This window comes from Heterocephalus glaber, unplaced genomic scaffold, assembly GCF_053883595.1.
Source record: "Heterocephalus glaber isolate CG9 unplaced genomic scaffold, H.glaber_assembly_v1.0 deba00001610, whole genome shotgun sequence".
NCBI lineage: Eukaryota > Metazoa > Chordata > Mammalia > Rodentia > Bathyergidae > Heterocephalus > Heterocephalus glaber.
In genome coordinates, this window is record NW_028258381.1 from 37479119 (window position 1) to 37495281 (window position 16163).

Consider the following 16163-nt stretch of genomic DNA (forward strand, 5'->3'; position numbering starts at 1 on the left):
GTTCTATGATTGATGTCCCTGTTCCTTTGTAGCTGCCAGCAAAGACCACTCTGGGCTCTAAAGGCTGCCTTCAGATCCTTGGCATCTGCCCTCCTCTCACAGGATGGCTTTCTGCTTTCTTGCAAGCCACCAAGAAAGGCCTTCTTAAGAATTGCACAATTAGATCAGGCCCACCAAGATTACCTCCCAGGACTGGCTTGAAGCAGCCCAGCTGCAGGAAGATGTCCCACAATACCTACACGGTCCTCCCACACAAGGAAGGAACGGTACCAGGGTGTGTGTCACTGAGGCTCTTCATGGCATTCTGGCAGCAGAGAAATTTTTTCCTTACTGAAAATCACAAAGGTGTTCTGTTAGAAAGTCTGTAGTTCGTTTGTACCTTTAGATCTGGGCCCCAGCTTGAATTCGTTCTGTGTATGATGCGGTCAGGGTCAATGTTCTCTTGTTGTTTTGCCCCCACAGATCTCCAGTTTCTCAGCACTATTTCCTTTCTGTGTTGAGTTGCCCTGACAACTTTTCAAAACTCAGTCGGCCGTAGATGTGTGAGGCACTTTCTGGCCTATTGCTCCTATTCAGTTGATTCGTATGTCTTTTCTTCTGCCAGTACCAAACTCTGTCGCTTCTCGACAAGTCTTAAAATCAGGTCTAATAAAAAGTTTGTTCTTCCTTTGTAGAATTGTTTGTGTTATTCTGCATCATTTTACAAGATACATTTTAACCCAAGCTTGTCAGAACACTTATCAATATTTTCCTTGGGGTTGTAGTGAGTCTATAAATCGACTTCAGAAGGGTTGATCCCTTCCACTGGTTCATGAGCATGGCATATCACATCAGTTATTTAGGTTTTGAATTTTTTGTGTAAGTGCCCAATAGTTTCAGTGGAGGTTTTTCACATTTTAAAAAATCCTGTGTTAGCTAATGCAGTAAGGCCTCAGCCTATAGGAAATGTAAGGCACAGATTTGAAAAGGAGAAGTGAAACTGTTCCTGTGAGCAGATGAGGTGGAAAACCCCAAGGAGCCCGCCAAGAAAGCTGTAGACCAGTAAGTTAATTTAGCAAGGTTATTAAAGGGGATATGAGATCTTGTCTTACTTAGTTTTCTAGTTGCTGAGACAAAATACCCAACACCCAAAGTAAAAGGAGGAAAGGGTTTATTTTTGCTCATAGTTTGTAGAAGCTTCAGTTCATAGTTGGCTGGCTCCAAGGCAGGACGGCATGACAGAGGGACATCTCAGAGGAGAAACAGTTTGTGGCGAGGCAGCCAGAAGGCAGCAAGCAGCAGCAGCAAGCCTGGCTTCCCTCTCTCCCTTTATATTCAGTCCAAATGATGGATGCCATCTACATCAGGGTAGGGCTTCCATTGTCCACACGCAGAAATATGCTAAAGCCATTTAGTTATCAAAACCCTTAATCCTAGTATCACACACCCTAGATTCAGCCAGCTCCAAAAAGCCCCACATAAGAGCACGAGAGGCTTTGATGGGACATCTAGATACAAGCCATAACAATCCACCCTGGCCCCCAAAAGACTACTGCACATCCCTTAAGAGTTGCCGAAGTCCTGAGAGTTTCAGCACTGCTGAAAAGTCCAAGTCCCAAGTCTCCTCTGAGATTGAAGGCAAACTCCTAGCTGCAGGCCCCTGTACACATGGAAAGAAAGTTAAACGTGTCCAGCATATAATGGCACAAAATAAGGATTCCCATTCCAAAAGGTACAAATAGGGGAGTAGAAAGGAATGGAAGCAAATCAAGTCCAAAATCCAGCAGGGCAAACATTAGATCCCATAGTTCCAGGTCCAGTGTCCCTGGCAATCTGTGGGCAATCTGTGGCAAATTGTGAACTCCAAATGGCTTGAGTGGCTCCCCTCCTATGGCATTGCTGGTGGTTGTAGCTCCCACAGCTTCTCTCTTGGCCCAGTTCTGCTCACTCCTTGCAGTTTTCCTCAGATGATCTGCATTCCTGGCCTCTCCAACCTTCTGGGGTCTCCACTGCACCTTTGGCTTCACACTCACAGCTTCACACACTGGCCCCTCAGGGGCACACTGGCTGGCCCCTGAGGCCTTTTTCTGAAATCTGGATGGAAGCCTTCCTGATCCCATGACTGTTGCATTCTGCATGCACCTAAAACCAGCACCACAGGGATGACGCCAGAGTCTGCCACCAGCTGGAGCAGCAGCCAGGCTTCCTTCTCTCTTGGCTGTAGGGATTGAGGTCCTGGATTGCTGAGTGCTATGAACCAAATCTGGAGGAACAAATTCTCTAGGCCACCACCATTCTGGAACATCATGCTCTGGGGCTCTCATCTCAAAGCAAAGTCTTTCACCTTTGCAATTTTGAAGCTATAAAGAGTGGAATCCTGCTGGTTGTTACGATATCCTCAGGCCATCTTTTCTATTGTCCTGTTTCTTCTTAGCAACCAAGTTCTTCTCTGCTCCCTCTTTGCAGTGTGCAACTTTACTAGACCTTTCTTTCTGGCCAAACTCAAAAACTTTTTAAATCATTCTGCTAGGCCATTTGCTCTTGATTCTCAACATACATCTGGCTAAAAGCCCCCAGCAGTAACCATGCCACTGCCTAAACATTAGACTGGCTTGAAATTTCTTCTGCCAGATTAATTGGTCCACCAGCCTTAATCTCAGTCTCAAGCACAGTCTCTAGTTAAGAGCAGAATGCAGACAAATTTTCTGCCAAAGCATAGCACACATGGTCTGGAGTCCAACAGCCAGTGCAGTCCTTGTTTCTTACTGAAATGTCCTGAGCCTGGTCTTTACCAGATGCATTTCTATCAGCATTCTGGTCTTCTGAGCACTGACTAGAATCTCCCATCAAGTTCAGCTTACAGCATCCTAGGACTGCTTCAGCTGGCGACTCCAAACCTTTCTAAACTCTTCCCCCAAACCAGTTCCAAATGCTCCTAAACCACATGGTCAGGTACAGACATAGCAATGACCCTACTTCTCTGATAATAAAATCTGTCTTAGTTACTTTTATAGTTGCTGAGACAAAATACAGTGGTACATCAATTTACAAACTTAATTCTTTCCATGATTCTGATTGTAGAATTCATTCAGCGATTCTGGTTGCCCCACTTATGACTAGTACATGAGGCACCGGGGGGACATCTAGATACAAGCCATAGCAGATCTATATACAAAAAATAATTTTTATGTCTATATACTACTAAACATATGGAAACAAATTTTAAATTCCACAGCACTAAAAGTTGCTTAAAAAATGAAATACGTTGGTGTAAATGTAAGAAAACATGTACAAGACTTGTGTGATGAAAACTATTAAACACTGACTAAAGAAATCAGAGACAGGAAAGTGATCTGGGGAAGGGACAGTAAAAATGACCAAGGTTCAGTATGTGTATGTACCAATTCCCCAAGTTGAATATAATTACTGTGTATCACAAATATGCACTTAATTTTTAAAAATTTAAATCAGATGATCTACCTGATGGGGAGGTAAATAATACTCTTTTTTTTTTTTTTTTTTTTTTTTTTTTTTGGTACCAGGGATTGAACTTGGGTCCTTGCACTTGCAGAGCAGGCGGCCAAACCACTGAGCTAAATCCCCGGCCCCACAAATAATACTCCTAATAAAACTCTTTCTTTTTTTCTTTTTCTTTTTCTTTTTCTTTTTTTTTTTTGGTACCAGGGATTGAACTCAGGACTTTGCGCTTACAAGGCAGGCACAGTGCCACTGAGCTAAATCCCCGGCCCCAATAAAACTTTTTCTTAAAAAAAAAATCAGATGATCTACATGATGAGGAAAAACACGGTGCTTTGTTCATGGATTGGAAAACTTGGTGTTGTAAAGAGGTCACTTCTTCCCAAACTGGTGTGCAGATTCAACTGTTCCTACCAAAATCTCTCCAGGTCTGTAGATACAGACATGACTATGCTAAAATTTGCCTAGAAAGGCACTGGTATAGCCACACCAAAAAAAAAATGAAAAGAGGAGAACAGTGGGAGGGAGCCCTCTTCTGAGGGTAGAGCTACTGTGGAGTTGCAGCACTAGGGCCTGTGTGGGCTGGCAAAGGGGTGGCCATGTGAGTCCATGAAACAGACGCATGCACAGCTGCTTGCTGTGCCAGCTGGGTTCTAATGGAGGGGCATAGCAGTCCCAAACAAGGGTGCCTTTCAACAGATGGTGCTGCAACCAGTGGCATCTGTAAGCAAGAAAACTGACCCGTGGCCTAAATCTCACACCTTATATACAAACTGACTAAAATTGACTCACAGAGTTTAATGTAGAAGTCTGAAACTCTGGGAAGATAACATAGTAGAAACTCCTTGGGACCCAGAACTTGGTGAAGAGTTCTCAGACATGACACCTAAAATGTGGCTGGTAAGAGAAAAAGAAATCTTTAAGAAATAGTTTTGGTTTCATCACAATTTGACACTTTTGCTCTGTAAAAGATCCTGACATGAAAAGAAAACATATAGACTGAAAAGACCCATGCCTACCCTCAAAACTGTACTAACCCAGTATGCAGAGCATTACCCCAGTAGAAAACAAGAGGCCCTGGTGATGGGACGGCCCTGGGTCCTGATTGCAGGGCTGCAGTGCTGGGTCTCGACACACATTACACCAATGTCAGCTCCCTGGTTCTGCCAGGCATGGTGACAAAGAATGTATAAGGGAGGAGGTGCCTAAGGGTGTAGCTCAGTGAGGGAGCACTTGTCTAGCATGCCTGAGGCACTGGGTTCCACCCTCAGTGTGTGTGTTACACACACACACACACACACACACGTGCACAGTTTCTAGTTTTGATATTGTACTGTATGTTTATGAGGTGTAACCCTGGGAAAAACAGGTGACAAGTACATGAAACCATTGTGTATGATCTTTGGGACTTCCTGTGCATCTATAAATATTTCAGAATACATAGTGTGTAGCAAATAAAAAAGTTACCCCTAGGGCCGGGGGTTTAGCTCAGTGGCACCACCCCTGCCTCATAAGTGAAAGGTCCTGAATTCAATCCCTGGTAGCAAAAAAAAAAAAGTTACCCCTAAACATTTTGTTTCTTAGTGGTGTTATAAATGGAATTGCTTCTTTTTTTATTGTTTCTACTACTAGTATATAAAAATACTCCTGATTTTTGTACATTGACCTTGTATCTTCTGAATTTGCTAAACTCACTTACTGGTTCTATCACTAGCTCTTTTATAGATTTCTCAGGATTTTTTATTTGAGCAGTTATGAAGCCTACAAATTCAGTTTCATCTCTTGCTTCCCAGTCTTCCCCCCCACCGCTCCTTGATTGCTTTGTGTGTGTGCCAACCTGCTGTCTCACAGCTCTGCACCTGTGGGCGCCCTTGCAGTGTTGGCCAGAGCTGTACAGTGGGCACCCCTGTGTTCCCCAGCATTAGAGGAAGGCATTCCGCACCTCACCATTCATGACATGCTAACTGGAGGTCTTGTGCAGCTGTCCTTCACCAGCCTATTTGTAGTGCACAATGGGAGTTTTTAACCTTGAATGTATGTCAATGTTTTCAAGTGCCTTTTTTATGCATTAAACTGTTCGTATGTCCTTTCTTCCTTATTTTGTTAGAATAGTGTTCATATTCTATGTTACTGATGTACTCTCCTTTATATTGTTGCATTGCATTTGCTGAGGTTTTGCTTAAGATTATGCTCAAAAGGGATATTGGGATCCAATTTACCTTTTTCAGTAGTGTCAGTTTGGTATCAGGGTTATGCTGGCCTAATAAAATGTGGTGAGAATTCTCTTCCTCTGTGATTTTTTGGGAAACAATTTGCATAAGATTAGCGTTATTTCTTCTTTGAATATTTGATAGGATTCACCAGGAAACTATCTAGGCCTGAAGTTTTCCTTTTGGGAAGATTATTTTTTATTAATTTTACTGGTACATTTTAGGTATACAATATAATGACATTCATCATTGGAAATTTGCACCTTTACATAATCTCTCTTGGTTCTTATTTTCCCCCTTCCCCTGTCCTCCTTCGTCTCATGAGTATCTGCTCCTAACTTGTCATCTCTCCCTTTGGCTCACCTTTGCTTTACCTTGCTCTGCTTTAAGCCCTTGAGGTAAAACCTTCAGATCCTTTATCTTTCCTAACAAGAACATTTGAAAGTACAGATTTCCTCTCTAAAGACTACAGTAGCCACAGCTCAGGAATTTTGATGTTACTATTTTCATTAAGCTCGAAGTATTTTCTATTTTACTTTGTGATTCCCTCTTGATGTATACATTGCAGGGTGCTTCTGTTTTGTAGTTCCTGGCTCTCCTGCGTACATTTCCATCTGTCTGGGCATGTTGTCGCCTCCACCATTAGCATTCTTGACATACTCCTCAGTTATTTCAAATTCCCAATCTGATCATTCTAAACCTCTGCCATATGTGAATCTTGTTCTGACGCTTGCTTTGTCTCTTCAAGCTATAGTGAGTTTTGTTGTTGTTTTTCTTTTGTCTTCTAATATGGCTCTGGTATTTCTTGAAAGCTGCATAGAACATATCAGTTGCTGGCTCTGTCTATACTCTCTGCTCCTACTAAGCTTCAGTTCTCTGTGTTTGCCTGCCTGTCTTTCCAGTTTGGGAGCAACAGTTTGCCCTGTGACCTCAGTTCTCTGATGTGTTTAAGTAGTCGATTTTCCTTTTTGCTTGTTTGTTTGTTTTCTTGTTGTGAAGGAGGGTGTGATGAGTCACTTTTCCATCACTGGAACAAAATACCTGACACCCCCAACTTAAGGAGGAGAGGTTTATTTGGCTCTAGTTTCAGAGGTTTCAGTCCATGGTTGGCTGGTTCTAAAACAGAATAACCTTAAATAACTTATGTGCATTCAAAGAAATAAAACAAACTGAGAGAGTGGGCCATTTTGGTGGAGAAAGACAAACATTTTTCTGTATTAACATTGATATGTTTCAAAGTATAGTTAGAAGACACTGATTTCAAACTCAGTAGGGATATTTAAATGCAAACTGTGGAAATACTCTTACTATCTAAATACTTTGTATTTACCTTTATCCTTGATTATGTCCTCTGAGGCCCTTTTTGTTTTACTTGTGCCCAAGTCTCGTCATATCTTGTGGTGGCAAGAACATTGGCTACGGCATCTGCATTGCTATGACTTGTAATGTCCAACCAGCTAAAACCCCTGCCGGGAGAGCTGCTGTCCCTGTGAGCCTGCCTGCAGGACATTCTGGAGGGCATGTGAGGGACATGTCATGATGCTTGCTGAGCTCTCCTGACCATCCCCAGGCCCAGAGTGAAAGGCAGGAGTTGGAAGAGCAAGGCATCTTGGGGAAGGAAGACTTCCTGAGTCAGATGCGCTGCATCCAACCACCACCCCCGCCCACCAGCTGCTTCCTGCCTATGTGGGGGACAGGCAGTGGTGCCAAGGTGGAAGGCTTGGAGCCACTGGCGGGAAGGGCCAAGCTCTTTCACTGTCTATGTGATGGTTCCTCACGTGGAAGGGTTTGTGCAGAGGGAAAGAGCGGCGTGGGGTCAGTTGGCCATACTGCGGAGCCTGGGCAGGTAAGGACTCCATCGTGCACCCCGTGCCTTTACCCACTGCAGGGCAGGGCCCCACCAAAGCAGCCCGTGCTCCAGCACATCGACATGAGGAAGAAACCACCTTGCTGATTAGCATCCGTGCTGGAAGGGGAGAAATGTCTGTGTGTTCTCATCCCCTAGACAGAATCATCCCCAGGGCCTTCATTCCACAGTGGGAAGGCTGACCCTTCACTCAAGGAAATTGCTCTCCAGTCCTTCCTTTGGGCCATCTGGGGCAGAGAGGAGGGAAAGACAGTCTCACCCGGGGCTAGTAGTTCCTGTCACTCCTTGTCCTTTTTCTTGTGAAATCACAAGCTGTGATCTGGTGCCCTTCCAACAATCTTCTTAGAAATCTGTGTGTGTGTGTGGCCTGGCCTCTGTCCATGTGCATGAGAAGATGCAGTGTGACTTGTTCTACAAACCCCTGTGATGATCACACTCAAGACCAGCCTCATTAGGATCCATCTTTCAGAGTAAGGTCCCAGGGCGGCCTCTTGAAGAGAGCACCCTTGTCCTGTGTGGGAGTTGCTGTCCAGCACCCTGCTTTCCATGGAGAGCTTTTGCTTGCCTGGCACACCTGCCTGCCCTACACTTGGCCCCATGTAAGTCCACATTTGAGGCCCTCAACTCCTCACACCCCATGAGTGCACGAAGTCATTCATTTCCTCAAGCAGGCTCATGCGTGACCCTGAAGGTGCCTCTCTGGCTGTGGAATGTGGCTCTGTGTGTGTCAGTGTTTAGTCCAGGAGAAAGACTGGTCAGACCACCACAAACATGCAAATGAAAGATCCTCCTCATTCTATACTGTAAATCAGACCATCGTAAGTATGTGAAGTCATAATGGAGTACCTCTAGAAACTGGGAAATAGGTGGTTTTTGCCACTTCTCTTCAGGATCTCCTATCTTTAAAGCCAATGTCCAGGGTCCTGGTTCTGGCCCTGTTCTGCCCTGGTGCCCAGCACCCACCAGGCATCAGGTTGTATGTGGCAAGGCAACTTTGAGAAAGATAGTCAGATTTTGAGTCTCGAGGTTGGAGCTAGAGAAACAGCATTGTTTTTAAAACTGTGTTTTTAATTTTAAAAATTAAAGTGCACTCTGTCTTTTTACTTTGCTTTCCTGTTTGCACAGCAAAATAACTTTGCTGTTGCCCTACTCAGTCCTTTTAATCAGGTCCCTTAATCCATACTGAGTGTCGAATGTTTATCCTCTGTGACAGGGTGAATCAGTGAAGTACTTCCTGGATAATTTGGACCGGATCGGCCAACTGGTGAGTAACACACCCCATCCCCCTGTCTGACATCCAGGGTTAGAAAACCTTTCTGTTGATACCAAAGCAAGCAATAAGAGCTGTGGCTATGCTAATGGGACAGTGTGTTTATTCCAGCTCCCCTGAACAGTACCGTAATGTCATGCTCTTGCTTGGATCTCTATTTTGTCCAAGGTGGAAGGAAAGAAATTGTGCTATACGAGTTCAATCCCCGGTACCAAAAAAAAAGAAATTGTGCTATGATGCTGGACATGGTGGGGCACACCTGTAATCCCAGCACTTAGGAGGCTGGGGCAGGAAGATCACTGTGAGTTCAAGGCCAGCCTGGGCTATATAGTGAGTTCAAGACCAGCCTGAACTACATTGTGAAACCCTGCATCAAAAAAAAAAAAAAACCAAGAAAAAAAAGAAAGAAATTGCTCTGTGAGAAGGACTTACCCCAAATCACTGTGAGGGGACAGAGGAGTCCTTCCATCAATGGAGGGTTTCCTGTAACTTGTTCCTAATGGAAAAGTCAAGCAAATCCAAAAACAAGTAGTATAGTGCATCCCAAGTGAGGGTCACTTGTGCCCTGCTGACCCCCAAGGGCAGATCCAGCATCACACCCTTTCAACACTGGAGTTCTAGAGCATATCGCTCACTAAAAGATGAGACTCTAGGGCTGGGGATTTAGCTCAGTGGTTCCGGCGCCTGCCTTGCAGGCACAAGGACCTGAGTTCGATCCCCGGTACCAAAAAAAATAAAGATGAGACTCTAAAAGTCACAGCCACAATACCCCTGAGCTCCTGAAAAACTAGCAACAGTTCCTTCCTGTCAACCAATATCTGGTTCTGAGACTTTTCCCAGCTGCCTTATTAATGTTTTCCTGGTGATGTTGCTGCCTTTTTTTTTTAAGAAAAACAATTTGAATCAGCATCCTAGTAGGGACCATTTATCACAATTGATCAGTGTCACTTAAATTTCTTTTAATCTATTTTCTCCTCCCACCTTTTTTTCCTCTTCATTTATTGACTGAAGTAACTAGATCACTCATCCTATGGGGTATCTTAGTCTAGATCTTGCTGACCTGCCCTACAGTGTGGTTGACATTGCTCCTCTGTCCCCTTTATGCCCTGTGAACTGGCAGCCAGCCTTCCAGTTTGAGTTTAGGGTTAGGAATTTGGGGGAGACTACTTTGTGAGTGGCTTTGTGCACCGGGACCTAAAGGACACAACAATGCATGACTAGAGTGGCTGGAGAGTTGCCGCCATTGTGTTTGTGCTGCTAAAGACTAAAGAGTTTTCCGAGGGGCTTTCTGGGAGGAGCTTGATGGCAGAGGGTGTGCTCAGCATGCACAGGGCCCTGGGTTCTGTCCCCAGCACCAAAGAAAAAAATTTTTTCTAAGAATAGCATGTTAGTTATACTGAACATTAAATATAAATTGCATCGCAGAACAGCCTATAATAAGGTTTTAGAATGCATATGCTCGGGCCAGGGATTTAGCTCAGTGGTTCTGCCACCTGCCCCGCAAGCACAAGGACCCGGGTTCGATCCCTGGTACCAAAAAAAAAATAATGCATATGCTTTAGAAATGAGAAAAGTAAAATGTAGCTGTGGTGCAGAAACAAACCGAAAAAGACAGTGAATTTCTTCTGGAAAAGAAAATGGGTGAAATTTTACACCAGAGCCCGGAAGTGAGGATTCCGGTCATTCTTCCTTAGACTGAAATGCACTTAATCCTTTCTTCACTTTGCTTCACTGTAAATTTATAGTTCTATAAATGAAATTTGCTTTTAGTGTTTGCTTAAATATATTGCAAGTTGGTGTAACTTTTCCCTCCATTCTGTCTTTTTGCTTTTTGTTCTTTCTCTCTCCTGTTCTCTCTTCCCCTCCTGAATGCCCTGCATCCCATATTTTACAGAATTACTTCCCTAGTAAGCAAGATATCCTGCTAGCCAGGAAGGCCACCAAGGGAATTGTGGAACATGACTTCATCATTAAAAAAATCCCTTTTAAGATGGTGGACGTAGGTGGCCAGCGGTCTCAGCGCCAGAAGTGGTTCCAGTGCTTTGACGGGATCACATCGATCCTGTTCATGGTGTCCTCAAGTGAGTTTGACCAGGTCCTCATGGAGGACAGGTGCACCAACCGGCTGGTAGAGTCAATGAACATCTTTGAGACCATCGTCAACAACAAGCTGTTCTTCAACGTCTCCATCATCCTGTTCCTCAATAAGATGGACCTCCTGGTGGAGAAGGTGAAGACAGTCAGCATCAAGAAGCACTTCCCAGACTTCAAGGGCGACCCACACCGGCTGGAGGACGTCCAGCGCTACCTGGTCCAGTGTTTCGACAGAAAGAGACGAAACCGCAGTAAGCCCCTGTTCCACCACTTCACCACTGCCATCGACACCGAGAACATCCGCTTCGTGTTCCACGCCGTGAAGGACACAATCCTGCAGGAGAACCTGAAGGACATCATGCTGCAGTGAAGGAGAAAGCCTCTCGTCTCATGGCATCCCTGAGCAGCCCCGTGGCTGCCGGCCGGGTCTCACAGGGGGTGTGTCTCTGTGGCATTCTCAGATCCACATCACTGGACACCTGGCCCCACAATGCTGGACAGCAGCCTAGCCAGCAAGCGTCAGGAAAAGGACATGGGGACTGTGATGTTAGCTACTGAATCTGGGGGACTAGTGAAACTACTGAAATCCCAAGTGATCACTTTGGTGTTAATCTGTAATCCCTGATAACACAGCTTCCTTCTTTTACAGAAACCCTATGCCTTTCCTGACACAATATAATCAAAGGTCGTGTGTGTGCACACACACTCACTCTCTAATGACAGAAATGCAGACCCAGCTGGCCTCGCAGATGGCTTTCCTCTAACTTGCAATCTCCGCAGAGACAGACTAACCCGAAAGCTTTGCCTTGCAGTATTTTGTAGAGATGCATGGCAATGCTGCTAAGCTCAGAGCTCAAGATGGCCCTGCAGTCCTGGCTCAGGGTCTGAGCACCACCTCCCAAAGTGAACACACTGCCTTCACAACTATGCCAATGTCCTAGGTGTGTGAGGTGCCCTGAGGGGCTGTGCCAGGGCACTCTGCTCCCACTGTGAAAGACGAGGTTGGGGGCTGTGGCCCTGCCTTAATGCCCTGGCAACAGGCCTGGTCTCGTCGGCTTGCCCAGCGACACAGCGCAGAGTGCGGGTGGCCACCCGCCACGGCTCTTGCTGTCTGGGTCACACAGTGGTGCTTTTCACCTCCTTACCCTCCCCCACACCTGATGGCAAAGATACATAAACCAAGTGGCCTTGCAGATGGCTTCTTAGTCTGACAAGTCGTCTCCTGACAGGACAGTTGGCAGCATGTAGCACCCCTTCTTTGGGAAATAGTGGAGAGCGTCATCTCCTGTTCCTGGGCTTCCAGAAGCTGACAGGAGCACTCACAGAGCTTTTGTGAGTGCCCTGGCTGCTCCAGAGTCTGTCACAGCTGACTTCTCAGAAAGCCCTGGAAACCCAGGGGAGCTTGTGCTCAGCACAGCCCTCGGTCTCATTCCTGGCAGGACTCTCGCTTGTGTTGCTGCAGGGTGGGAGGCTGGCGGGCAGATGTGAGCCGGTGCCGTGGCAGCCTGTCCACTTACCTGCCCGGTGTGTCCCTGTGCTTATGAACACACTGCACTCCAAACCGGCCCTCCGTTACTCTCCCAAGAGTCTTGTCTGGGAGTAGAAGGAAGGCTTTTCTCAAAGAGAGAAGTTGGCAACAGATGCTGCAGCTCACTAGCCCGTTGAGGGCCCAGTCCCAAGGCCACGCTGCTCCTGACCTTGTGTCCCATATGCTTCTTGCTCTTGGCTCTTTTCAGCAAGCAGATAAATAGGAGTCTGTGGCTGACACTAGACCAAAGAGGGAGAGAAGCTTGCTTCTGAGTCATCCTGTGATCACAGTGCTTTCATTAGGGGACAGCAGGAAACCTTTCAGTGTTCAAGCGTTTGTGTCAGTGTTTGCTGGGGTTTTGCCTCTTTTCTTTGGCTGAAGAGAAGTTGCTGTTTTTGTACTCCTTCGTGTACAGATCTTCAAGGCTGAGGGGTGACACCAGGGCTAATGCTATGTCTAAGGGAATGAGTGGCCTTGGTAGGGCCTATTAGGGCAGGCGTATTTGGGCACAGTGAAGGGTGGCCTGTCTACAGTTCTCTGTATCTCACACATCTCTTAGGCTTCGTGCTGTTCCTCCCTCATGCTGGGGCACGCTCCCTGGCTCTGTTGGAGGCCACTGTGGCTGGTGCCCCAAGCCAGCCTCTGCAGGAGAGCTTTCCCTCTCCCAGCCTGACGTACACACAGTCACTTTCAAGCCCAGAAGCACAGGGGTGATGAGGTATGGTAACTTCTGTTTAACTCAACAGAGAGCTAGCTAGCTGAGCTAGCTGAGCCTGCACAGCCTCTTCCTAACACAGGGGATTAGAGCATCCATCTGGAAGGACACCCTACTCGGAACTCTGTGAGGTGTCCAAATTGGAGAAGAGCCCTGTTCGAAGGCTAAACTGAGATCATTTACAACTTTTCTACACATAGATCTTAGTCATTTTTGTCTCCAAAACCTTAGGCTTGTTTGTATTTTTTTATTTTAATTTCACTGTTACCCTTGACTGTTGTCTTTTTTATTGCAGATGTTGGAGAAGCGGGAGGTAGTCATACCTCATCTATTACTGCAGAAATGTAACAATAAACTTTCTCAAAATAAGACTCTTCCTCATAGTTATACTGTTTCTATTAAAGAACACAGTGTAGATCTTTACTGATATCTATTTTTAACTCTTCTATTTGTAAAGAAATCGAAGATTTTGAGTCATAGCCCAATTTATAGAGTTCTGTAGAATTCTTATTCTTGTAATTTTCCTACTTCTTTGATAAAAAATGAGTACAGTTATTTTAACTCCATGATCAAAAAAATATATTGAGGGCCGGGGATTTAGCTCAGTGGTGTAGCGCCTGCCTGGCAAGCGCGAAGCTCTGGGTTCGATTCCTGGTACCAAAAAAGAAAAGTGAAAATATAAATATATATATATATATATATATATATATTGAAATAAGCTGTTCAGCTGTGAGTGACAGACTTGGGGGTCCTGGGACCCATTTCCTCACCTGGCCTTACAGGATGAAGGCACCCTGGGGTGGCCATTCAGACCCAGCCGCTCACAGCTTTGACTCTGCACCTGCGTTAGCAGTGGACAGGAAGGTCTGGCTTGAAGATTTGAGCCCCTTTGGTCTCTGATGCTGATTAAAATGAAGCCTTAGATTTCTTTGTTTAATATAAAATATCGCTCAGTGTTCACAGTGAACACCGATTCTTTGTTTCTCAGTAGAAACTCCAGCCCTAGTTTCCTTTGAAGAAGGTCCACTCATGTCCATCGCAGCTTCCGTTTCCACACACCAGAAAAGCCGGTGTGTGAGGCAGCCTCAGAAATCCTATCTGGAACGAAGACCATCACCTCCGAAGTGCCTGAAAGCAGCATGTAGCACAGACGTGAATGCACACTCGTGTGTGAGAGCGCTGAGGGAGGATCCAGCAACTGACTGGAGACCAGCAGGGCCCAGGAAATGGGGCAGGCCCTGTGCTCACAACTCCTGGGGGTAGGTGACGGCTCCAGCCAGAGAACAGAGCCCAGAGGCCCTCCAGTCATCAGCACAGCTGCTACCCAGCTCCTCACTTTCCCAGCAAGCAGGCTTCTAGGACGGAGACTGCGTGTCACTCGGTCCCTTGTCTGTGCGGCCAGCAGGGCTTGTGCTATCCAGTGGGAAAAGCAGAAAACCCCAGGAACCATGCCCACAAGGCCAAGGGCCCAGCGCTTTGGGTCTCAGTGCCTCCATTTGTGAAAGTCGGACAGAATGGTGATTCTCAGATCAGGGGACACATTTGGCTCCCCTGAGCAGCTTCTGCCCCTCTCAGGATCTCTCAGACCTAACCCTCATCTGTGTGTCCCGGAAGATGAGTGCAGGGTAGAGGGCCTCAAGAGTAGACTGTCCTCAAAGTGTCCCCCAAGTGGGTGGAGTCCTGAATTTAGCATGGTGACCGAGGTCACTCACCAGAGAGCGAGCCCCTGGCTGTGAACAATAGCAAGCTCGGGAGGAGAGAAGCCCCTGCCTGCCAACAAGGTGTTCCTGTGCCTGAGTGGGCATCTGTACAGATGCCTGGGGCCAGCTTCTCCAGGGAGCTTTGGGGGCGGGGCCCGTGTTCCTGTCACCCTGGCCCTGGGGGGTCCCGGGCCTGGCCCAGTCTGAGAGCCAAGGTTGGGGCTCCAGCCAGCAGCCCACACACTTGCATAAAGAAAGTGCTGGAAGAGAGTCCACCCAGCCGACGGGGCTGACATGGTCTCTGGCTCCAGCCCCGACATGAGGCCTTGCACTGGGCCCTGGGGAGAAGGGGTCTGATCCATAGGTAAAAAGCTGTTGGGTGCAGCTCAGATGGGCCAGGAGCTGATACTGCTGCATGAACCGTGTTTCAGGGCAGGTGACACGCCAGCTAGTGCCCATATCCAGGGAGGGTGAAGGTCTTGAATCTGGGAGGTAACCCCAGCTGGGGCAGCACCACTTCTGCCTGAGCAGCCCAGATTTCCAGACTGTTCACATGCTGTCCTGAGGAGGGACATCAGAGCGTTGGAGACCTGTGGTCTGTCCCATTCAGAGCTCTCTAGAACCTGAAGCCTGGTTGTTCTCAGGATGTTAGAGGAGGGGGTCTGACCTCCAAACTGCAGCACTGATGTCTCTGTCGGTGACCACTGACTTCCAACTACAAGCAGGTCACCAGTGGCCTGAAGCCCCTCATCCCCTCCTGCTCACTACCCTGAATGCCTCACACCCAGAACAAGCAGACAGCTCTGCCCACCTGCAGGCTGCGGCCATCCCACTCTGTGAGCCCCCAGGACGGCTATACTTCGTATCTCCGATATTGCCCACACCTTGCTGAACGGTCCCTTAGCAAGCTAAGCAGTTCCCACACGTGAAATTCCTGTGCAACAGAACCACTCCCAAAGCTGAAGAAGAGGAGCAGAGGCCACCAAAATAGCCCGGCAGGATGGGTGTCCTCAGGAGTTGGTGTCTGTCCGTACATCACAAGGGGTAGGAAATGGGAGCACTGAGAATAGACAGGTTTCCTGCCCAGAACGGAGGGCACGGGCGACCACAGGGCCTTCCCCAGTGCACTGAGATGAAGGTTGCCCTGGCATCTAACCTTGCCCTTCAGCTTCCTGTGTGATGGAACCCGCAGGCCTCACATCTGCAGGACAGTCATCTGGCCTGTTCCTCACTTCCCAGAGATGAGGACCTAACCTCAGCTCCACCCTGCAGCCACCATCCTCAGCTGGTCTGCAAGCTCACCACGGTCTGAGAGCTCTGAGG

General features: G+C 47.0%; 1 protein-coding gene across 1 annotated transcript in view; it reads left to right on the forward strand.

Annotated features, from left to right (window-relative positions):
* The window catches only part of Gna12 (G protein subunit alpha 12), a 102613-nt gene extending 88803 nt beyond the window's left edge, over positions 1–13810 (forward strand). The window contains exons 3-4 of the mRNA XM_004840412.3: positions 8747–8797; positions 10698–13810. Coding sequence (XP_004840469.1) covers positions 8747–8797; positions 10698–11267 — 621 coding nt within the window. The 3' untranslated portion in view covers positions 11268–13810. The remainder of the gene's footprint in view (positions 1–8746; positions 8798–10697) is intronic.
* The last annotated feature ends 2353 nt before the right edge of the window (positions 13811–16163 follow it).